Source organism: Perna viridis, chromosome 4 (assembly GCF_037379345.1).
Source record: "Perna viridis isolate PV_CMFRI_1.1 ecotype Kerala chromosome 4, ASM3737934v1, whole genome shotgun sequence".
NCBI lineage: Eukaryota > Metazoa > Mollusca > Bivalvia > Mytilida > Mytilidae > Perna > Perna viridis.
In genome coordinates this window covers 33,375,265-33,400,737 of record NC_142448.1, presented here as the reverse complement: position 1 = coordinate 33,400,737, position 25,473 = coordinate 33,375,265, and the positions used below count along the sequence as shown (strand labels likewise).

Sequence of the window (25,473 nt, the reverse complement as noted above, 5' to 3'; positions counted from 1 at the left end):
CATATTTTTTATATGGCCCAAGCCAAACCCCTATTTGTTTGGTAAAGACAGGTGGTTGGTTTACCAAGGTTCAAAATACATATATATAAATTGGTATTAAGGGACTTCGAAAACTGTCTGGTTTAGATAGTTTTCAGATTTTTCAGAGTTTGGTTTAGACAGGTTTCTCCGTCTTAATTTCATCAATAAAAGGTTTTTCATACAGTTACTTTTGTAGATCTTGTCTATATTTTTTACTTAGAAAATAGCATAGATTAAGGAGTTAGACCTAGGGTAAGGTACACAACTCTTGAAATCAGTGATATGTTTGTATCATATTCAATTTCACCAAAGCCTATCAAGCTTTTTCATTTGAAGCAGAATGAAATCAATCCATGTTACTTTGATACTTACATGAGGTTGATGTCAAATGCTGAATACAAACCTTCCAATGATATGTAAGAGTTGTGTCCCAGACCTTAGGTCTACTGCCTTAATACACAATAAACAAGGTACAATTGGAATTTGGAATTTAGAAAAAGATAGATAATAAATAATATGTAAAACTTACCCCTACTAAGGGGTATGGCTAAGGGGTAAGGTTAGTCGGATAGCAAAAGGCAAGGAAAATTTATAACCCCCTTAATCATGATGGCATGACCAATTCCCTTAGTTGGGATAAGTTTTATAAATAACTTATTACTTATTTTCTTAAATCTAAAATAATTCCAAATTTAAATAATACTTTGTTCCTACACACTTGTTTTCAGAATTTCATTGTAGAATAAAAAAAATATTTCTTTATATCAATGATAAAAAAAATGTGTAAACCAAACCTGTGTGAAACATTGCAGTACATGTATTACAATGGTATAAGTAAACAGTTTCTTGGAACTAAAACTTTCAATGAGATAAAAAACACCTAAAAATTCCCCAAAATATCTTATATCTATTGTATAATTTGTAGCAATTTTGTGAAGTAAAGAAGTAAAAAATGAGGTAAAAAAAAACAGCATCTTTTTTTTCCATTTCTGGAACAATTTTCTTTTCTTGTCAAAATGTCAACAGTTTTTAACATTTAGTATTCACATGAAGTATACCAAAATTTGCAAATTATCTCTCTTCTAGTGGCTTGAGAAAATCAACCCAATGCATTTAAATTTCCCATTAGGGGAAACAATTCCTTTATTTTCAACTTTAATATCTTTTACAGGAAGGTTTTATAGAAGGATCATTTTTTATTTCATTCATGAATTTCTTAAAAGCTAGCTGATTTCTGGAATAAAAATATTCAAAGATTTTTGGAATGATACACGTCTTATTTTGCAGGATTTTTATAATTACAGCTACTTAAAGCATTTGATTATTAAGTTGAACTATCCCCTAAAATGCCTGAAAATAGATTATCCAAAAGCAATAAAATTAAGTAAAGCTAAGCCATGTATGCACTTCTTTTTATGATACTGATTGTTTTAAATAAGCCCCTTACTTAATAAAGCAAAATCTTTCCTTTACTGTCCATGAGATTAAATTTCTTTCTTTTATCCCTCAACCATGAAAATGTTCAAAGTAAATAAAACTTGTCTTACCTCTTATCTCAGCAGTCACAAAACAATAGAGACTGTTTCCAATGAATCATGTTTATTTTATATCATTAATTATTCGTAGGCCTTTCAAACACCTGCTCGATGTGTTGATAGATCTTCCTGTATGGTATTGGAGACCCAGCCTTTGGCCAATACAATTAAATATTTATCGTTATTATTGTTTGTCAATTTACTCCATTCTTACATGCCTACAATTTTTCTAGACATTTGTTTCTTCAGGACTTAATTTCTTGGTAAATATACATCACTATTCTTGTTCCCACAGGGTTAAAAATCTGGTTATCAATTACGCAGTCTCTCCCCCTCACAGTAATTAATCAAATATTCATGCATTTATGACATTTGTCCACATATTACTATACTTTCATATTTCCCTGTTTGGTAAAATTTGAACTGTGCATTTTTTTTATAGAAGTTTTCAATCATCAGCATTTTACCAAATGACTTTTGATCTTTTGCTTTTGATTCTAGACAAACATATCCCACTCTTGGATATTGCTTGCTTACAATCTCAAATCAGAAATGGAACATTTGTTGAATAAGCAAACAAAGAATGAAGTTCTTGTTATTTGCATAAAAAACAAGCAAAAATCTCCATTTTGAGACAAAAGAAATATTTATTCCTATTTTTAGCCATGTGAGATTTCCTTATCTAACTCATGGGTGAGATAGTCTTTCAATGGATGTGATCTAGTTCACATTTCGTTACTAAAAAAAGGTAAACAACAGATACTTTTTCATACAGTGCAAACTCAGCATAGTGTTGTTAGAGACCTTGGAATGTTTGATATTTCCCTGTCTTGCACACTCATCAGTGTTAGATTCTTGTTTTTGTTATACTAGATTCAGTGGATACTATAATTATAAAGATACATACATTGTATGCATTTTACATATGTTATTCTGAGAGGCATAAAAATGGTCTTTAAATGTTGCACTAAAGCTACAGAAATTACTTACAAAATAATTCTACCCCATTATATACAGTAAGAACCCCTTTTGGACTATATCACCAGGTATATGGCAGGTACTGCTGGACCAGTACCAATAATTTTTATGGATATGTCATGCTATACCTAAATTTCTTGTCAAAAGTTTTTTTTTAAAAATAACAGGGTATTTTACTAGGTGACTAATTAAAACAAATTTAAACGTGTGTTTGAGATGTGGGGGCTACGCCTCTGAAATTTGTCCATTTTCAACAGGTGTTTGGATTTCCAAGGTTCCAAATAGTTTTGAATTTATATAAGTGTCTTGTGGAGACAGGTATTCCAAAAATTATTCAGGGTTTAGTTTCACTGTATTTAAGTAGTAGTAGTCTTTGTAAGAATCATGTAAATTCTGTAATTTGTGATACACCCCAAAAAAAGCTGCACATTTTATTTTTGTTATTAAGTTGCTTTATATGATGAAATGTACAATTATTCATTCCAATCTGTCTGCTCTTAGGAGATTATCAACATTGAAAATCCAAAGTTTCTATTGGATTTTAGTGTCATTTACAGAGTTATTTCCCTTAATTTTCAATTCTACAATACATCCTATATAATTTTTATCTCCTGAGAACAACAGTTATGTGAAAAGCCACATGTTAATTTGTGTTTACAATAACAATTTAAACAAAATTTCAAATAGAAATATGTAGACATCACATATTGCATGATTCTTACCTGGAGTACTACTCAAATTCTGATGGAATTATACTGTGTCTTGATATTTGTAGATTTTGTTGAAAGTTTATTTTACTATTTAATGTTGATAAATAACTAGTGAATAAAAGGCATTTCAGCATCATGGAATAGTTCAAAAATGTAGAATATCTTAATATGACAATGCCTTAAGAGCATGGGGAAAAGACAATTGTATTTTTTGCTGATGGAAAGTCTGATAAAAATAAGATCTAGAAAAAATCCAATTAAAACAGAACGGCCCTTCACCTCTATTATGATAAGGTTTGGTAAATGTTGTCATGACCATGTATCTGTTGGTGTCATACTAAATATATGTCCTTGTAAAAATCAGGCTGGTGGTATTTATATTTTATACATGTGTTTTTCCGATACATTCAATAGTTTGCATTTTACCTGTTGACCTTCAAGATACTCTTTTATGGAATGCAAGTCACCTGATCATAATTCGGTTTCCTGACTGATCAAATACTGATAACTTAGTGGCTTTCCAAAAATGTATTGAAAATTGAAATGGACTCTTAAGTGCTATTATTTAATATCGTAAAAAAATATGTATTGGTCAAAAACAAATTTTACAGCTTTGTCTATCCTTTTTTGACGGTAGTTATTGTAATATAATTTATGATATATCGCTACAATTTTTTGTTTTGCCTGAATCTTATGAAGATCTGTACTTGAATCTTTGATTTTCCCTTTATCACTTATTATTATATTATCATAAATGCCTAAGAGTGTGTAGATTTAATGGGTGCTGAAAACTTGGAAAGTGCTCAAGTTCAATTTACTCAATTTCTGTGGTATTTTCTCACATTGAAATTAGAGAGGAAAAAATATTCAACAGGGTCTTGTCGACATATGTTTTCTATTTTGAGTTTTACTTCTAAGAAATAAAGATGCTGATCTATTTCAATAATGGTAACAACAAAATTACCGAACACTAATCCAATTTATAATCAAGTCAAGTCAAAAATAAATGTGGCAGAACAGATATAACACCACCGGAGTAGCTAGTACCGCAATAGTCCTAAATTGGCGGAGGCATTTCAAACGAAATGGTGGGTTAAGTCTACGTTTTGCTGCTTGCTAAAACCTCTTTTCCATTGCATCCCCAAAGCTTATTTAGGGGAAATATTACATGTGTGTGAATCCTTATTGAGAAAATATACCTACAATTAGATATTCATTTTTGAAAATTTTGATGAATTAATTTGATATTGTTTTAAAATTTCTAAGGGAATGTTTCTGTTGTAAATTGTCTGGTTCAACTTAAGAAAAAATATTTAACTGTAAGCCTTCTTCAGTTTCCTCTCCAGTTTATTCTCTACTTCTTTCAGTTGATGTTTCTTCAGTTGTTTACATTGTTGTTTATTAATTTACATTAATTTAATTTAATATATTAATTGGAAAAAGAAACCATGCATTCCTGTTTAAATTCAACAGTGACAGAACTTCAAATGCACTTAAAATCTTTAAAATTGCAGATATTGAAATGACTTTTTGTTACAAGGTAATAGGATAGAAAAATTGTTGGTAAAAAATAAAAAATATGTGAACCCCAGTTTCTGAGATTGAAAAAAAAAACACTTTTGTACCTAAGAAATGAAAAAAGAGATTAAAAAAAAACACTTTTGTACCTAAGAAATGAAAAAGGGCATTTTATTGCAAAATTCATAGTGTAAACATTGCAAAAATGATGATTATATGTTTTTGTGAATTCACTTTTTGTACCACTTGTCTTTTTTTGTTCCGATTCCCAGTCATGAAAATTTGAATTTGAATGTTAAGGAAAAGGGAATAAAACAAAAAATGTGTCAAAATTTTGAAGTAAATGCTTTCATCTTGAAATGATTTAACTCCAAAGATGTGCACAGTTTCTTTTTTCCATTAGTATATAAATTAATTTGAAACCATTACTGTAAAATGATACTTTTAAGTGTTAATGCAACTTTTAAAATGCTTTAGTGTTGAATATTATCTTTTGTAGAATTGTGATCAGTCCCTTAAACACAAGACAGAAATGGTGACAAGACTTGAAGAAAAAACCAACCAACTCATACAGTCTTTAAAAGATAATGAAAAGAGGTGTGTTTTCAATACAAGTTCTTGCTATTGAAACTTAAATAAACATACTTTACCAATAAATTTTGCCGCAGTATTTCTTCTTCTAGTTGCTAGCTGTCACATAAAATATAGTAAACACCCAGATTTAAGCAGTGTTTAACTTACTATTGTATTGTAGCCTAGTTGCCCATGGGACAAGAATTTGGAGTAATCCATATTTCTGGCCTTACCATTAATACTTTATACATTAGTTGCCTATACACAGTTGAATGTGGTAATTTGTGTATCTTGGCCTTTTATCCTCAGTATGATGATGAAATGACCCAATTCAGAGTATTATAAAAGGATAAGTACACTACATTGTGGCTTAATTTTACTCTTATATCATGTCATTGTTAAAGATATTATATATATTTAGGAAATATTGTGTGGAAATGCTTGTGTAGATATTTAGGCAGCTTTTGTAACCTGATCGATGTATACCATGATTTAATACATATGTGTTAACCCTCCTGTATTCTGTGGGAGACACTCATACTCCTGCAAAATAGATCATTCTCTTGAAAAAAAGTTTTCTCCTGTGAAGGAGACACAATTCTATGCATATGAAATTCCCTCCTTTTGAATTTAAATACAAAGTGTTTTATACAGTTAACTCTCACAATCTTGATGTCATTCAAGACATTTTTACTGCTTTTGCAATAAACCCAGTCATATTTTTCTTCAAAACAACTGAAGCTTTGTGTTATTCTATTACAACTAAACAGAATCAATGTACATTTAAATGTTTTGTTATGGAACATAATTTAGGATCAGATAAAATCTGAGTTTCTAGTTATCCAAGTTTTAAGACAGTGAGAATCAACAGTCTATTTAAACGTATGCTCAAGACACAACTATTCACCATGGTGGAGTGGAAATATATAAATCCACATATAATGTACTGTATTTTTTTGCTTTGCCTTCTGTTATATACACTTAGTGATGTATGCTTTTGTTGTTTATATAATTTTTGCTTTATTTAAATGATTTGGTTTTTTTTCTTTTCTTTTGCATGTTGTGTGTGTTAATGTTGCTATGGATACAGATTAAAGGCGTGTGAATCTGACAAATCAGCCGCTGAAGAAACAGCTAGAAAATTAGGTCAAATTATAGCAGAAAAAGATGCAAAACGGTAAGATAAGTGTGTATTGTGAGGTTGTGTTGTTGTCTCTTTATTTTATTTCACATAGTTCACTATTTTCATGAACAGAAAACAGAACCAACTTGAAGTAGTCCTATATTCAATATTGTTTATCGGTAATCTGTACTTTTTTCTTTTGATCTTGTTGACAGATATTTTTCATACTTGACTTTTATTTCCTGAACTCTTGGATGTGACAAGATATTCGAATATATCCATCAAAACATTGAGAGTGATTATGACTTCACATCAGATCTGCTTTAGAGTTTTGAATGAATATGATATCATTCACCAACATTGTGTACTTGCATGAAAGTATTTCAAGAATAAGTGTATGTTAAAATGATTAAAAATGCAATAACTGGGTTATCGATAAACGAATTATTAGTTACAATATCAGTGTTCTAGGATTCCTATCTCCCGTTACCCAGGGACAAGTGAAATTTGGGTCAGGGAAAGTTAGGTACTTAGTTGCACTTTCCCGTGGCAATTTGAAAACTTAATATGCTGAAAGGGTTGGTTTTGTTAGAATAGCAGTCATTGACTGTGGGAAAGTTGATTTTATATGGATTTTTCCAGAGGAAACCTCAATTTATGAAAAATCCTAGAACACTGAATATATTCTGACAATATCATGTAGAATATCTCAACTCACGCTCTCAGAATCGTCATGATATCATCAGTATCAATACCAAAAGTAATTATTATTCTATAAATTTCAGCATACATGTTTACCTTTAGAAGGGGCATTAATATCTAAATTTTGACCTTATATTATACATGTACCCCTATTTAACCAGTGGATGTTATATTGGAATCAACTTGTCCATTAGTCATTTATTTGACTGTCTTTAATACCAGTTTACCCTCCATCTTTAGGAGGGAGACTCCCTCTTTTTGGGTCAATCTATCTCTTTGAGAAAGTCTCCCACACGGGTGACTCAGATCTCCCTCTTTCACAAAAATCTCCCCCTAAAATCTACCTCTTAACAGAAATATTGCATAAATTATTTTCTAAATGACTTATTAAATTGATATAAATACAATGTTTATGTAACATAATAATCATTGAGAAACATTCAACAAATGGTTAATCCTTTTCTTGTACAAATTTTAATTAGAAACCTTTAGTAGATTAACAAGATTATCATAGATTATATATTTTTGTGTTATCTTTTACTTTGATTTCTAGCAAAATTATCCTTCTTTTTCCACAAAAAAGATCATCACGCTAGATCTCCCTCTTTGAGCATTCAAAAGGTTAACAGGTATGGTCTGTCCAAATATCATCACAGTTATCTAAACTCCAAATGGATGAATTGATTTCAAATTTGATGTGTGGATTATATAGATGGGGCATACATTGTAAGGAATTTTGGGTGCTGTCTGATATCAACTTCCTGTTTCATGGGACTTTTCAATTTTTCTCTTTATGGATTGATAGAGAAAATTTTTGTGAAGAAAATTGTGGCTGCCAATGGATGGATTGGTTTCAAATTAAAAATTGGTGCTTGATATTGATGGCACATACATTGTAAACTACTTTTGGTGCTTTCCAATATCAACTTCCTGTACCCATGGGGTATCCCAAGCATTACAATATTTTGTTTCTTCATGGAACCTTGGATCTTCATGTTTTAAATATATGAATTGAAAATACAGATTTATGCTTAACTTTCATGGCAAATAGCAGTTTTTCAATCAGTCTAACTAAGAGTAGACCTATCATTTATCCCATTCAGTCCCTGCATGTAGGATCTAACAACACACCATTCTACTTTCTGTTCAGATGACCATTTCAGAATCCTCTGGTTTTTCCCTTTAGATAATGCTTTCAAATTCATGAAAGATGAATTCTGATTGGCTGATCAATTCTGAAGTTTTCTGTTATGTTGCTTTGATTTGTTGCAATTTTAGCTGGTTTCATGAGGTCCTCATGAGGTTAAAACTTAAATCATCACATAAATTTCATACTTACATTTGGAACCATGTCTGTTTGTCTGTAACCCAGTGGTTTCTGGATGATAATTTAAAACTGATCAGAGGATTTGTTTCAATATTTGAATATTTAAATAATTGTTTTGTTTAAGTTTATCAACCCAAGATCAATTTTTTGCAAACTTTGTTTGTCGTTTTCTAATTACATGTATGCTGTTTTGAACATTTGTGATTCTCCTATTTATGGATTTTATTCCAACATCATAAAATTGTACATGTATAATACTATAAGATACATATCAAGTTTGATCTTTTTTAGCTCCATCCTATTTGTAGATCTTGAGTAAAGCTGTTTTGAACATTTGACAACGACCACTTGTATAGTTTTCATTTTAATTTGAAAAAATATTTCCTAACTTTATGACAAGAGGTATCATGCAAGGAACAACTTGCAGCTTTATTTTTACTTAATTTATCTTATTGGCAGCAGAGATAGTCTCATTCAGATATAAGTGTAAATTTCTATTAATTCAGCTGGAGTTGTTTTACTGGAATGTGATTATTTTGTCCAAGAAGACATGTCTGAATAAAGTGTAATATAGATTAAACATCCTGTTGTGGGTGTATAGTTATGGTCATGTATAAGTAGTTTTCTGTCTTTATCTGTCTGGGGTTACTGTGTGAAAAACACTTTGTGTGGTTATGCCAATATTTACTGTAAGACCTGTCTAAATGAAACCCTGAATTAACTGAAAACCTATCCATACCAGACACTTATTAAAGTCCAGTTACATCAGTTCTGATGTATTTTGAAACTAGGCAAGCAAGCATCAGTCTAAATCAAATAAAAGTCCAAAAAGGGTTCAGTTAGGACAGATTTTACTGTACTGAAATGTGATATAGGGGTAAACTGAGTAAACAAAATTTTACAATGTCAAAATTATGAGATAAGTGTAAGGTTAAAATGAATCAGTTATGTAAGACAAATTACACTCCCCCCCCCATTTTCATCAAGTGCTGTCAGTTTAAATACTATTTGTTGATATAATCTCACTGACAGACTGATTCTCCTTCAACCAAGTCTCAATTTAAATTATCTTTTATTCTCTGTGGTAAAATTTAGATTTCTATATATTGCTGAAAGTTCCAATGCTAAATTTTGACTATCTGTGATGGAGAAATAATTTAAACAACTGCCACTTGTAGATATAATTTAAACAACTGCTACCTGTAGATATAATTTAAACAACTGCTACTTGTAGATACTTAAGAAATAAATCACGGAAACTTCATTTTATCATTGTTTTACCACAGACTGGCCATTTATGTTGCATTGTTTTACCCTGAGCAATGGTGAGGGGTTAAATAACGACATAAATGGCCAGCCCGTGGTAAAACAATGATAAAATGGAGTTTACATGATTTATTTCAATTCCAATAGGACTGGTTTCTTCATATTTATTAACTGATGCAGCGGATGTGTTGCACGAAATGTTGGTCATGTGTTTATCACTTTTTTACCATGGCTATAGATCATTTGGCAAAATTAGATAGATTCTGTATTTGATACAATCATACATGTACCAACTTCATGTTTGCCCAGGTAATACACAAGATTATCAAAATTTTCGAACAAAGGGGGAAGAGGTATCAACCTCCAGGACTCCCTCCCACCGTGGACCATCCAATGGGGTGTATTTTTAGATTTAATACATTGAACTATCTTGTATCTTTTCTTATCCCTAGTTATGTCCATTCTGAGCCCAGTTTCCTAAAATATTTCCTCAAATGCTTCCTCAACTCAATTTTTGACCAATTAAACCACTTGAATATGAATACTTGAGGAAAAACTAGAGAAATTGAAGAAAATCTCAATTTAAGATTTTTATTAATAAAACCAAGGCCTAATCCAGATAATAGCACATTTCAGAAGCAAGTACAATGAGAATATGCATCATGATAGGTGTGATCTACAATACCTAAAGGGTTAAATTGAAGATTCTTAGTGCAATGTTAAGATCAATACAATCTTAGCTGAATTATATGGTTATTCTTGTATCATTGGATAACTTTGATTCTTATCAGATATTTATTACTGTACTCATCAATAACAATAGACAAATGAACATAATGCTATATTCCTGATTGTAATTATACCCCGGCTCCAGAGAAGAGGGGCTAATTTACCCTTGCCTGTGTGTCTGTATGGAACAATTTTTTCTGTTGCATTTTTCTCAGCAACTAATCATCACAGCGTTTTGAATTTTTTTTTAATATTCTTTCCGTAGGTATGCCATGTGGTGGGATTTGTTTTCGAAAAAATTTGTCAACAACTTCTTGTTTACCAAGGACTTTGTTTATTTTCCATATAACATGATTGAAAGGGGGTATCACTAGTGAACCAGTTGTTCTTAGATTTATTGTTTTATTTCCTTTTTAAATTATTTATTTTACAGCGAATTACATAGTTAACTTCGAGTCATCAAGGAATAGATCAAGAGTAGGTCTTCTTTTGATTGAATGATCATTACCTGGTGTGTTGACAAAGAGATTTAAGATTTCTATCAGACACAGATTTAAATACCTATGAAATAATGCTGTGAAAGTACTATTTTTCATTGGGTACCAATTTTCGTGGTTTTTGTGGGTAGGCTAAACCATGAAATTTGATTTCCAATAAAAAGGAGATTTCCATTGATGTTTATACTGAAAACTTTAAAACCACTAATTCAAGAATCCACAAGCTTGTGTTTCTTCCCTAATCAATGGAAATTGGTATCCATGAATTGAAGTACCTTAGCAGTAATAGAAAGTTTAATCTCCTAGTCAACTATCCAGAAGTTCATCACATAATAGGGTAATTCAATCAAGGGAAGACAAACTCTATGACCTCAAATTCACTATAGTACTCGCTGTAATTATTATCATGAAATACAGAATAACTGTAATTTTGAAACTAAGACAAAATGTATTACAGCAACTGTAGTATACTATTGAGACTGTCATTCAAAACTGGTCTTACTATGTTTATCAGTCATGTTAATTAATTTAACATTATGATGTCATTGGGAAACAAAGCCTTTCACATGTAAAAAATGTTTTCATTTCCTGGCCATAGAACTTGTTACGTGATATAGAGACACCAGATGTTGAAAATCTTAATGGTAATTTTGGTCATCTTTAAGGACAAATTGGATTTGATTTAACTCCTACATGACCCACTTGAGTTAATAGTTCCTCATGCCTATCTTACGCCAGATTTTTAATGAATTTCCTCACTTGTACAATGGTAAGACAACCACAATGGTTTTAAGGAAGTCCTTAAGATATTTCTTCCAAAACTTCAAAACTCAAAAAAATATATACAGTGAGACCTGTGTATACTGAGCCCTGATTATTATAAATGCATCAATTTTCATGGTTGTAAATTTTTGTAGAATCTGTACAGTGACATATTCATGAGTATAAAATTTTGTGGTTAAAACAAATGAGTACTGTTACATAGGATTAAAAATAAAATTCGCAGGTACTATTTTTCGGCTTTTTCAGTCCACTGCAAAAATTAATATTTTATTGATCTGAAGAACTGTCTAAACCAAACATTTTAGAAAGTCCCTTTACATGAATTTGAATGTATTTTGAACGTTGGTAAGCCAAAAATCTGTCTAAACTGAACAGAGTACAAAGATCAAAAAGGATTTGAATTAGGAAAATTTCACAATATTGCATAATTCCTACATTAACACTAGATTAAATTTTGGAAATATTTCCTTTGGTCAAAGTAGAATTTTACATTTTTATATCTTGGATTATAAATTTTCTGTTCATTTTGGCTGTAGGATTTTATTACATGTCATCATGTCATGGAGCAAAATTTTTTTAGAGATTTATATGATTTTTTTTTTATTTTTGCCAAAGATATTCAGTTTCTTGAAGGATTTCACTCAAAAACCTTTCAATTCACATAGTTAAAATGATTGACATGTTATTACATTATCAAATATATTTTTGCCTGATCCTGTTTTCCATTTATGTTTTTTGTTAGCGGAGTACATATAACTTCCATATTGTTTATAGAATATGTCATCTACAGAAAGCACCCTGTAAACTAGAGATATATCCAGGACTATTTTGTTTTCATCCTAATAGTTATTTGGCAAAAAACAGCAGTTATGAATTGGAACAACTCGGTCAAACAAATTTTATTTTGAAATTTTCAGAATTTTACTGCATTAAAACATAGTTTTCTGCATAAGCTGGGCAAAAAAGATACATGTATATCAGACAATTACTAATTTTATAGAGTGTCTGTTCACTGGGGGACTCAAGGTTCAGCCCTGTCCCCCCTTTTTTGTTGGAAAATTTTGTTGATTTTTACAAAGTTTTGGGGAAAAGGAGCAAATAAAAGCCTGGATTATTCACCCCCTTTTTTTTGAGACTCTCCTTTTCCAAAATTAATTGATCCATTGCATTTATAAATCAGTAGATACTATCATAGAAAGAAAATTAAGTCCCATATTCCTGTCTGTCTGTCTGTAACCTGCCTTATCTTATATGTAATTGTCAGATAAGAACAAAACTTCACACAGTTGTTTAGTGTGATTTTCATAAGTTGTAAGGTTGCTACTTTTTCAACAATTTCAGCAAATCTGCAACTTTTGCAAACAAATCAAGGATGTCTGTCAAAGTGATAACAATTTACTAAGGATAAGCATCTTTCATATCAATTTTTTTTCAGACAATGCTAGAGGTGAAATTTTGCCATATACATGTACATTGTAGCATGCTGATAAATGTATCAAAATTTCAATTTTTCCTTTTTTTGGCCAGTTCATGAATTACTCTCTATTTTATGTTGATTTATAACATTGAATATGTAATATTTTTAGTTATCAATGGGTTATTGAAGGTGTATACTTGTTAGAAAACAGTTAGAAAACATAGAGCTAAATGTTGTTTTTTGCATTTTCTAAAAAGTGGATTATCATAATAAGAAAAACATTATTACATATCCTTTGCAAATGGTAATCAATTCATTGTTTGTAAAAATTGCAGTCTTGCTGAAATTATCAAAAAAGTGACAAATTTTTTGTTCGTTATCTCTGACTTCATCCATTCACTATCAAACTGAAGCATTTGTGACAAATACTGTCAGTCCATCAACAATCAATTCTCTTCCTTGCCAGTGTCACATGGTTGATGATGTTGTGGTGGATAGAATAGATTGTACTTTTTTAAATCAATAAGATTTTACAATATTTTTTCTATATAAAAATAAATTTATTGCTACAGGAAATGTTGCATTATTCCTCCTAAAATTTTCATCTTACTCATTCATTTTAGCAGGTATTGTGTAATTGGTGTGTGTTTTTTGTAGTATTTTTAGTGTAGTTATGTGCTGTTCCAGGTCTAGAGTCTAGAAAGGAAGCATTAATCTGAGTGAAGACAACTAATATTATTATGTCAATCACTGTTTTGCCTAAAGCAGAAAGACAATGGCATGTGCTTCATTTAATTTTATGACTAATTTCCTATCTAACTCTAGTGCACTGAGAAAGGAAATCATCAGTTCCTTTGGCATGGTCATTTACAAGATAATGTTTTTTTGTTTTTTGTTTTCAGAAGGAGCCAAAAGATCTGTTATTTTATATAAGTGAAACCATAAAGTATTGAGTTTGTCAATAGTCATGTTAATTATACCATTAATTTCAATATAAAATTTAGAGAACCTATGGCAGTTATAGGTAGCTTTAGAACAAATAAGTCATATCTTAATAATCTACCATGTGACAGGACAGTACCATGTGACAGGAGAGTACCACATAATATGTGATTTTTAGGGGAAAAAGAAAACCAGAAATTTGGCATTTTCTAATTTTGGCAGATGCTAAGGGGTGCACTAAATACTTATGCTCAGACAATTATTTTGCGGAATATATCTTAGTGCTTTTAGACAGACTTATTAGCACCCTTTAAAATTACACTTTATACAGTGTATTAAAAGAGTAATCAAGGGAATCAAAATTCTAGAAGAAATAAAAAAAAATCAGATATGGAAAACAGACAAACACAACAAAGAACATAACGTAATTAAAATAATACTTACAAAGTAACAAAAGTAAATGAGCAACTGGGACCCCACTAAAAACTGGGAGCATGGACCAGGCGCACTTGTAGAGTAAGCACCCTCTGCTTTTCTAGAAACACCTGCTGAGTTGCTTATGGAAAGTCAAGTCTGGGGTATATGAAAGAGGAAAGAAAAACTATGACACGTTGAACAAATCAGTTTTAAAGAGGGTAAATGAATAGAGATAAATGTATTTGGAAACTCACCCATAACAGCTAGTAAGAACAAAGAAAAAATTGACAAAAATTAAGTGATAAATACAGAATAATGAGAGATTGAAGTTGAGATAGAAAAAAATCACAGTGAACTTCATAAGACTAGATGTGGTGTTTTGTGGAGGCATTGAAAACAGACATTGTTCTGTGTATCTGTGATATCACAGTCAATTAGACAATTTAAATAGCCAGTATTTTAAAATATCACAGCAGCAGCCTGAGAAAGTAAATATTAGGCAATAACAACAATGAATAGTGGGGTAATGTTATTAATATATATAATTAGAAGATTTATTGTGGTTTAAAAATCCAGAAATTTCATCCCAGCTTCACTACTTGTCTCTGATACTTGGTAGAGAAGCAGCAACTACCAATTTAAAGTGGCTGGCTAACGTCTGCTGGTATTTTGACCTTATGACCTTCTGCACTTCAAAATAGCAGCAACTACTAATTTAGAGTAGCTGGCAGGACTCTGCTGGTAATTTGACCTCATGAACTCCTGCACTCCAAAGAAGCACACTGCCTGAAAAAAAAAAACAAGAAATGCTATAGGTCAAAGAACTGATAATATATACAAAAGCAATAATTGTCTTTCAAAAATTATGTCTGACAAATAAATATTAAAAAATGGGGATTAAATTTAGTGGAAAGAGGAAGACTTTTGTAGAATCTTGTTTTAATTTATGCTGTTCTAAAATAACCACTGGTTGTCAATTTGACTAAAGGGAGATAATTCTAAAACTATCACAGACATTTCAAAGACACATTGATCAATCAAAGAAGAAAAGTTCAAAGTTCATCTCCCCTGAGCTTGAAAGATTTGATGAATAACAGCAAAAATTTGTTAGAATCTGACATAAAAAAATATTCAAGCTGGAAGACAACATTTGACGAAGATTAAGTGTTAGGTTTTGAACAATGCTGGGTTGTAAATAATTTTTAATTACTTGTTTTAGACTCAGTTTTTTTAATTGTTTTTGCCTTTCTTTTATAGAAAAGTTTCATCCAATAGCAATTTTGGATGTTTAGATAATTAAAACTTGGGAGAGAGAGTAGCAGATGAAAGATTCATTCAAGCTACAAGTCATATGTCAGTGACAAGATAATATCTTTCTAAAATTGTATGTTGAGGTTATTTTGGCAGGTGTAAAATTGCCCATTTGAGGCAAAATGGCATATGAAAATTTTTGTTGTTTCCTTATTTTAGTGAATGCTGAGTTAGTGCACTAAGTATTTAAGCCCAGAATAAATATTTTGCGGAATTTATTTTGGCATTTTCAGACAGACTGCTGAGATACACCAAAATTAGCACCCTTAAAAAAATTCCCACCACACTGTATGTTCTGTGTAAATAGAAGGTGCTTAGATTTGATTTCTATCTGTTTCATCAAAACTTCATTTTGACAATATTTCTTTGTTATTTCTGTCCTTGAGTCATTGGCCTGCCTAGCATTCTGGTCCACATTCTGATAAGAGGTCATGGCCATTAAGGCTTGCAGGATTTTATTTTGATCTTGAAAAAAAGAGAAAGAAAAAAATTTTGATTCTTTCAAATCACTCTAATCCTAGCATTATACATTTACAATGTACATATATGAAAATAAATAATTTGATTTGGTGTCTGTGTGAAAAATAAATTTTTTAACCATTCATATAAAAAAAAATATTTTGATCCGAGGAAATCTTCCAGCCTTTCCATCAATATTGAGTGGTTGTCCCTCAACAGAATGAGACAAGTACAATGTGTGTGCCTCTTTATGACTTCAGCTTTACTAGAGTTGTCTTTCTATTCTGTATTTTATATTTAAAATCTCCCAGTTTGATATCTGTTGGTTGTAAGCTGCAAATAAATACTTTGATATTTATTGTAGAAGAATACATGTTAATGTACTTGTCACCAGACATGGGAAATACTTGGCGAAGCCTTTCATGTTGCCCTGACTTTAACCCTCATACACTTACAAGGCTGTATTTTTCAACAATACCCTTATATTATACATGTATATGCATCCCAAGTACCAAATGATGATGGGAGTTTTGAACTTCTGTGCCCTGCACAGATAGTACATGCACTGAGTCTGTTTAATTACATCACTGCAACTAGTTTCTTTCTTTTCTATCAGTTTATACTCCATTGCTTTTTTCATTAATTTCATTTTACTTAGAAGGTGTTGCCCCCCCCCCCCCCCCAACAAATTTTGAAATTTCTCTGTCTTTAAACATACGGTGACTTGCTGTTAATGAACTTTCTTTGGTGGTTTTACTTATTGTAGCTATTTTCATGGTTGTTAAATAAGTGCAAAAAAGTATCCTGAAATAAAAAATCTGTTGATTGTTGATGAGCTATTGCCAGACTTTGCATTGTATCTGTCATCGTTATGGGTGTCGTCTTGTGTGTAAACTCTTCTTTAAAATCTTCTTCTCTCAGACTACTTGACAGATTTTAATGAATGTTCCTTAAGGCATGGTGCACAAAATTTGATCCATTGAAAAACATGCCTGCCATGTCCTTAAATAGAACATAGGAGTAAAGCCACTTATTTCAAGGTAAATCTCAAAAACTATGTTGGAAAGAGAAAAATGAAGATGACCTTCCTCTTTGGCTTGAAGAGCTCTACAATAGTCTTCGCAGGATTAAAGTTGTAGGACAACTTCTTGTTAGAGTTATTGCCCATGAAAGGTGAAAAATGACATATTTTACAGTTTTCAGCCAATATCTTCGTGATAGAAAAAAACTTCAAATTGATGAAATCATCCTTATGATAAAGCCAACAAAGGCCATGCCATGTCAAAGTTGTTTGGTGACTCCCTGTTAGAGTTATTGTCCTTAAAAGGATGAAAAATGAATTAGTTGAGCAATTTGGGCTCCTTGGAGCCTCTAGTTGCATTATGAAACCATTTATTTATTCAAACCTGCAGAATTTAATTCTTGCAATTTGTTCATAATTGAAATGTTGCTACTGTGAAAATTGGATATTTACAGTACTACAAATATATTTTTATTCATCTTACATCATGTAAAAAAGGTTACCTATTTTTGTTTTTTATTACAGCACAGCATTGGAAACAGACTTACGTATAGAAAAAGAATGGCGAGCCACTCTACAGAAAACTCTTGAAATGGAGAAGACAACCTCTGCTGAAATACAAACTGAATTACAACAGTTAAAACATTTAGAAAAAGTATGTTCAAGTGTACATCAGGTTATAGAAAATTATGGAACTGTTAGAATAATACAGTAAAAAAAATTCTAACAGCTGTAAAAGCAAGAGATTTGACAAATATAACAAGTTACCGCAACTTGAGATAGCTTGAGTGTTGTTGTCATTATAATTTTAAATATAACATCTAAAATAGAAAAAAAAGGGTTGCAGTTGATGTTGTGTTGGTGTCTGTCGAAGGCATGCAGATGTACATGTTTCCTTTTACCTTTGTCACCAACAGTGAAGCAATATTATTATATAGACAGCAGTGTTTTATCTAATGTTCCCAGTGTAATTAAATTTGATAATTCGCACTGTGAAATTAATTTGGTAATACTCTCGGACTTTCTCCTACCAAAACTTCACAACTTTGATATCGATTCGCCAATCACAGATTTAAAATTCATGTTGAAAATATTGTTAAACTATGAAGAAAATCTTTATAATAAATAGGATAATCGGTAGTTTATTGTGAATAACCAAAAAATGATCATTCGTGCCAAGAACACTTGAGGATTTAAATCTAAGTGTTCTTCGGCATTCGTTATATTATTTTGGTTATTCACTCTTTTCAATTAATTATCCTATTACTGTTAGTCACTCGACTCTGTCCCTAAAAGAAATCTCAGACACCCAAGGGTAAGATTTCAAGTTCTCTAACAAGGCTCTTGTCTTGCAGTCTCAGTCCTGTAAGATTTAGTTTTCATCTTATTTTTATCATTAACTTTGGTTAATTCAGAACACTTTGCCTGTCATTAGTATTCCTTCATAATAAGAGAACATCATAAATAAGTTTTATTGTGTTGTTATAAACATTGAGTGTTTTATCTCATGTATGGGTAAAACTAGAAATACCATTGCATGTCTCTAGTGTGAAAAACATAATCCCAGAAATTTTCAGTGATTCCCAGTATACAAAATACATAATAAGTCAAATTCCCTGTAACTCACATATAGTGTAACAGGGTGTTATCATGGTCTTCTGATTAGTCAACCTGTGCAGGTCCTGGTGTTAAAAGAATAGGCCTGCAGCAGCGCTAAGCTTGTCGTAAAAGGCGACTAAATAGTGCTCAGAAACCTAGCCGGGGGCTAGGCGCTCTGCCCACAGAGCAACTGGGATGTGTGCCCCAGGTGGTGGAATGGGGTACCCCTGGCATGTTACATGCTGGGGTTGTCAGGCTATAATACGGAAATCCTGACCGCAAACCATAGTGGTGCACCGTGTTGGGAAAGATGCCACGTTCCTCGCACGTTAAAGAACCCTGCTGTGGTATTCGATAGGAGTAGGAACCTTTGCGCTCCGCCACAGGAGGCTAAATTGCCCGACCTTACCCATCCTTCCCTTTTGCTAGTGGCAATCAAAATTTGTCGACCCTACTGTCCTTGTGTCCCATCCCGTTTTTCATTTCATCATCATTTCATGTTCATTTTATCATCCGTTCATGTTCATTGTCTGAATATAGCTGAAATATTGCTGCTCGGACGTTAAACCCCAACAATCAATCAATCAATCTGATTAGTCAGAATATACAAACTTTCACAATTTCGAAGTATGTACTTGTTGCTGCTCTAAATCCAAACTTAAAAAAAATTAGACAATTAAATAAAGACAGAAGAAACTAAAGATTTCAATGTTTGCAATTAGTGTGATATATCAACCCAATTTAGTATTTTACAGTATGATTTTTTTTCCTAGGACTATGACGAATTGCAGAAGGGTCACTTGAGTTTACAGAAAACATGTGAAGAACAGGAAAGAGCATTAGCAGAGTTAGGGTCACATCTTAGTGAGTAAGTATATTTAGTAAGCAGTGTCAATATAGTATAGATAAAGTTAACATTTTATCTTTTACTTCATACATTTATATTGGTGAGCAATGTCAAATTATTAGGACTTAATTTTAATGAGAAAGTACTTTTACATGAGTGAAGAACCAAATATAGAAGGGATGCACCTTATGATACTTTAAAAGGTGACATCAAATCATTGATATAGAATCAGGCAGCAGGTGAAACATGGTATGAAAAAACCCACTGTTTTGAAAGTTTAATTTGGCTGTTTGCACCATCGGAATCAATTAAAAAAGACAAGATTTTCCATATCATTTTGGTAGAATGAAATAAAATTTCATTGAAATGCACAGAAAAAAACATTTCAAAGGCATATAACTCAGTTAAAACTTATATTTTTTCTAACATTTTATTTAAAAATATTAGAGCAAATCCAATGGTGCAGAGGTCAAATATTGGTCTTTTCAAAAAGACTAACCATCCTTGAGTGAGATTAAATAGTCAGGTCAGTGGGTTTTTGACATGCATGTTTCTGATTTTTCCCATTTTGCCTGATTCTTACAAATACTTACACTTAATAGTGAGTTAGTACACCTTAGTAACATCAATTACATTGTTGTTGAACATCAACTGAGTTTAAGTAGAGGAAGTGTCTTATCTTAGTGAGAAATTTGCTTGTGTTGATGGGTAGAATTACATTAGTAAGTGCGCTGTAGTAGACTTGACTATATGGTGAGCAATTTCAAATGCATTTTATTTATGTTAATGAGTAACATCTTATTTAGGTGTATTTTTTTAATGAATTTGCTTAATCACTGTTTAAAGTAAGGAAAATACTGGGTAACTAAAAAGACCTGGCCTGGGTTTCATAAAAAAGAAGTCTCAGATTGAGGATTTTTTCAAATTCTTCATCAGTTTAAGTTGAAAGCAGCCTGTTTGAACTATGGTACTTGAAGAAAAACCTGAAGAAATTGAGAAAAATCTCAATTTGAGATTTTTTTTTTGAACTTGATTCAAAAGTAATGGTACTATTTGTTTTTGCCCAAAATATTGTATGAACAAAAGAAACAGCTTTGTTAAACTTCTTATGTGTTGCAGATCAAAACTACGGGTAGAAGATATGAAAGAAGCACAGTTGCAGATAAAGGACCAAGTTTGGAAAGGGGACAAAGATGCAACACATTGTAAAGCATGTACGAAAGAGTTTTCAATATCTCGAAGAAAAGTAAGTCTAATTACCAAAAACAAATTGAGGATTGAGATATATCAGTTGCCATGCATGGTCTCCATATGAGTTTAGGATAAGGTAGGTTATGAACTACCAATAGATATGGTAAGAGGTTAAAATTATACTATAACATATACAGGAAGTCTAGAGGGGTAAGTCTAGATACCATTGTAAAGTTTTTTTGAACCATGAAAAGATTTCTAAATGACAAAGTACATTGATAAATCAAGAAGGAAGAAGGTATAAACCTTTAAAGTAGATAAAAATTAACAATTTAAACATTTTTATTATTATTACATCTCAGTGGGTAGTTGATTACTTATCCCGTAGTTTTTGTTTATATTTTTCTGCTTCAATCCATGTAGGGTCCAATTATGATTTGGTACTATGATCGATTTCACAAAAAAAAAAAAAAAAAAAATGCATGTGTAAAATTCATTGTTAGTTATGATATCATTAAATAAAATAACACTGAAATTATTACTTATAATCAGCTCAACACTTGGTGAAATCCTTTACTGGTATTTTAATCTCATTCACAATGTTTGGCACTGCTGCAGGTTGAAGCCAAGCAAGTGACAAGATTTCTAGCCACCTGCATGTATCCCATGCACTTCTTCAAATCTGTACTTCACGGTTTACCCTCCCCCTTCCCCTTTAAAAAAGAAAGAAAATCTGCTGACCATGTAAGGGCTCTTTGTCTTATGAGGTCAATCAAAAAACACCCCTACTACTATTACTTAGTAATTATACATTCATTTGCATTTTCAATAATCAATATAAAGAGAAAAGTCTACGGTGTATATGTCAAAGAGACAACAACCCCACCCTGATGAAAATGTCAGCCAAGTATATGTAATTTTCAGTTTAGTTAAATGCTTTTTCTTCATATTCATAAAATATTTTAAACATTTGGGTTTCAAAATCTTTAATTTCCATAGATAAACCTCCAAAGATCAGAGACTTTCATATTATTCAGTTTTAAAGTGCCAATATGTTCAGAATTAGGAATAATCTAAAAAGTTTAAATCTAAATATCATCTACATAAAAGGCTGCCACATTGAACACCACGTGCCAGGAAGTTTGTTAGGTCGAGGAGAACCCTTGGTAATAAACATGTTAAATATACACACTATAAATCTTAAAGTAAGAAAAAATTTCTAAAATTAGTTTCTTGAGGGATGCATATATTGAAAATGCTGAGCTACAGACAAAATTTTATAAATTATTAAAAAGTTATAGCCTAAGGACAGATGAATTTTGTTTATGATTCCCGTAAGTTCTTCATAGTATGATTTGCCATTTTCTTTGTATCTATGGCATTAAAAAACTAATTTGTATTTATTCTTTTGTTTCTCTTTTGTAAACATTGTCAAAAATTTGCTGTTTTATGGTAAATGAAAGATGTTAGGGTTTCTTAAGCACCAAAAAATATTTAAATATCAACTTCGAGGGAAGTGTTATGGTGATGAAAATTCTGCACCCTAACTGAAAAAAAAATAGATCCTTTAAATTTAAAATAATCCATGTAATAGTTATTTGATTCTCATGCCAATATTTTTGGTATCAACATTATAAATGTACTGATTCTCATGTTCAAATATGAAAATTTATATTTGCAAATATGTTCACTTGACAGAACCAGTGAAAATTAGCAACCGAAACAATTTATCCAAAACATTTTGGTTCTGTCAAGTGAACAAATTTTGCTTTTTTTTTGTTTCTTGTAATGAAAATAAAAACTGCACAATTTTCAATTGTTTATGAACTTCCACTAATTTATGTTTCTTTATTTTTACAGCACCATTGTAGACATTGTGGAGATATTTTTTGTAATGAGTGTTCAGACAATAAAATGCCTCTTCCATCATCTGCAAAACCAGTTCGTGTATGTGATGACTGTCAAACAGTACTGCTACAAAGATACTCCTCGGCCAGCAATTGACCTTCGACCTTTTCTAATCAAGTAATGATTGGATGTTAACTAATGATGTGACCTTTATTAATATGGTCAAACTATAACAGCAAACAGCTGTTAAAAATAGATGTTATTATTGCTTTGACCTATTAACTTGTTAGGTCACCACATGACATCTGATGGTCAAGATATAGTTGACCTCCCAGTTGACCTCCAGCTTTGAGGTCATTTTGAAATCGTAACACTGCCATTTTTATGATTGTAATTCCAGCTGTATATTTAAATTTGCACAATATTAGTTACATGTTAAAATTATAAAATACAGAGATAAATTAAGGATGGTTGTATCTAGCCTCCCTTTTTTTTTACTTTGTAATCTGTTTAACATCAAATCTTGCTTTAAGGTAAATCTATTCACACCTACCAGTACATTTTATGCAACTCAGACTATTTCTGTAATGATTGACAGAAAATTACAAGAGTTCCAAAATGAAGCTTGTTTAATGCTGGGAAATTCTCAATTTGTTAACTTTAAATAATTTAATGTCAATATATGGTGAATGTAAATGCTAAAAAAGATACTGATTATTTCCATTTAAAGTTCCAGAGATATTTTTATTGGTTCATCTATTTACAACAGTGGCAGATCTAGTAATTTTGAAAAAAGGGGGAGGGTTGGGGGCTGACTTGCCTAATGGCCTGCTTTATTTATTTTTCAATTTTTACTATATAATCCTCCAAACTTTTTTAGCCTTAGAGGATCTGCCTATTTACCATTTTCTTATACAGAATATTCATGCTTCTAATGTGAGTCTTTGTCAAATGATGGTATTCAAATTATAAAATGTGAAAAAAAAATCAATCAGTGTAAATTTAGTTCTTTAAAACAGCAGATGTATATGTGCTTGTGTTTTGAACAGCTGTGTACCATGTAAATATGGCAGTACTTCAATATGGTCCAAATAAATATTGTCTTGGTCCTGATTTGGCCCAAATATACATTGCCCTGTAAATATGACAGCATTGGAGCTAGACCTGCCTACTGATTTGTGGCAAAATTGGTTTTTTCAGAATTTTGTACTAGGTTGATATTTTTAAAGCTATGTTATATTTATCTTTAAATAAGCTGTCCATATGTCATTGTTTGCTCAAGTCTTTCTCAAACAGACATTTGTTACCATACATGCATTCCATATTTGTACAATTTTAGTAACTGAGGAAAAAAAGTTACAACCAAGACTATATATTATGCTTGTGAAACTTAATCACTGCTTAAATAACATTGAAAGTAACAATGAAAATTCTAATTATCTTTGAAATGAAATTTTCAAGGGTTTTCTCCCTTTTTTCATTTCCTCTTGAAGAAAATATATTGACATCCTTTTTTGTGTTTCTTGTTAGTGGTCAATGAATTCATAACATCATGATATATTAATAAGTTGGAAATCTTGAAGATGTGAGTATTTTATTTTTTATTTTTTTGTTCATATCAAATTTAAACATGTCATTGTTGTATACTCAGCTAATTTTCAGTGTAACTTGGTTGGACTTACCACAAACAAAGCAGAAAACTGACAGAGCCTTCTATTTTTAAACAGGTAGCTGAAAAACTGTAATTATGATGCTATGATGCAATCATTGTTTCCTGATGTTGTTGTTGACTTTTTATTTTTTCTTTGAACAATATCAACGGCTATTTAATAAAGTAATGAAAATTTACTGGTATATATCATAGAAAAATATGCGTAGACTTTAGACTTGTTTCCATGACATAAATTGTATCTTTTGTTATTTTCAATGTCTTATACCACAACTACATCAATTTGTACCAAAAATGACCTAACTACTATTACAATTTGAAAAGAAGATAGAGTCGTGAAGTGATGATCCACATCTTTATTTTTCTTAACTAAATTATGATGTCACACCTTTCAAAATAGTATGTTTTCTGTTTTTTATCTGTTCAAACTTCACCATAGTCAGACAGACTTCGGCATAGAACTACAGACATGCATCCACTTTATCAATAGCCTTCTAAATCTTTAAGGTAAAAATTTGAATAATTTTATAATATGGTCTATAGTCCCTTCACGGTAGCTTTGGAAAGCCTACCATGTAAATAGTCCTTGATCTGCCTCCAGTAGCTTCATATGTACTTCTATTCTGGTCTTCATTGATTGATAAGAAAACAGCTTTTTCACCCTGACTTGTCAAGTATATACTTAACAAAGACATTTTTACATTTATTATACTACGATATTGTTATAGTATATTGTAGGTTATTAGATTGTACATTTAATAATACTACATTCTGTCCATGTACCTAGATAACCAAAGCTACAAAATGTTTCATTTGATTTTTTATTTATCTATTTGTTGACTTTTTTTTATTAGTGCTATCTCGTTGATTTTTAATCATTTTGTAGCTTGGAATACTCAGTTAGTTCATACAGTAGAACCTGTCCTATCCAATACCTCATGCATTCAGAGAGATAGGCTTGAAGAAAAGTGACTGTATTGATTCTTGGAG

The 25,473-nt window shown here is 31.3% G+C and overlaps 1 protein-coding gene across 7 annotated transcripts in view; it reads left to right on the top strand.

Annotated features, from left to right (window-relative positions):
• LOC148619820 (RUN and FYVE domain-containing protein 2-like) overlaps nucleotides 1-25,473 on the top strand; it is a 50,928-nt gene extending 25,455 nt beyond the window's left edge. For 5 of the 7 annotated variants that reach the window (XM_088580134.1, XM_088580139.1, XM_088580133.1 and 2 more), the window contains 6 exons: nucleotides 5,262-5,359; nucleotides 6,426-6,512; nucleotides 17,855-17,984; nucleotides 19,702-19,796; nucleotides 20,895-21,021; nucleotides 22,827-25,473. In XM_088580134.1, coding sequence (XP_088436260.1) covers nucleotides 5,262-5,359; nucleotides 6,426-6,512; nucleotides 17,855-17,984; nucleotides 19,702-19,796; nucleotides 20,895-21,021; nucleotides 22,827-22,970 — 681 coding nt within the window. In that variant the 3' untranslated portion in view covers nucleotides 22,971-25,473. The remainder of the gene's footprint in view (nucleotides 1-5,261; nucleotides 5,360-6,425; nucleotides 6,513-17,854; nucleotides 17,985-19,701; nucleotides 19,797-20,894; nucleotides 21,022-22,826) is intronic. The other 2 variants (XM_088580138.1, XM_088580137.1) reach the window with 1 other exon arrangement.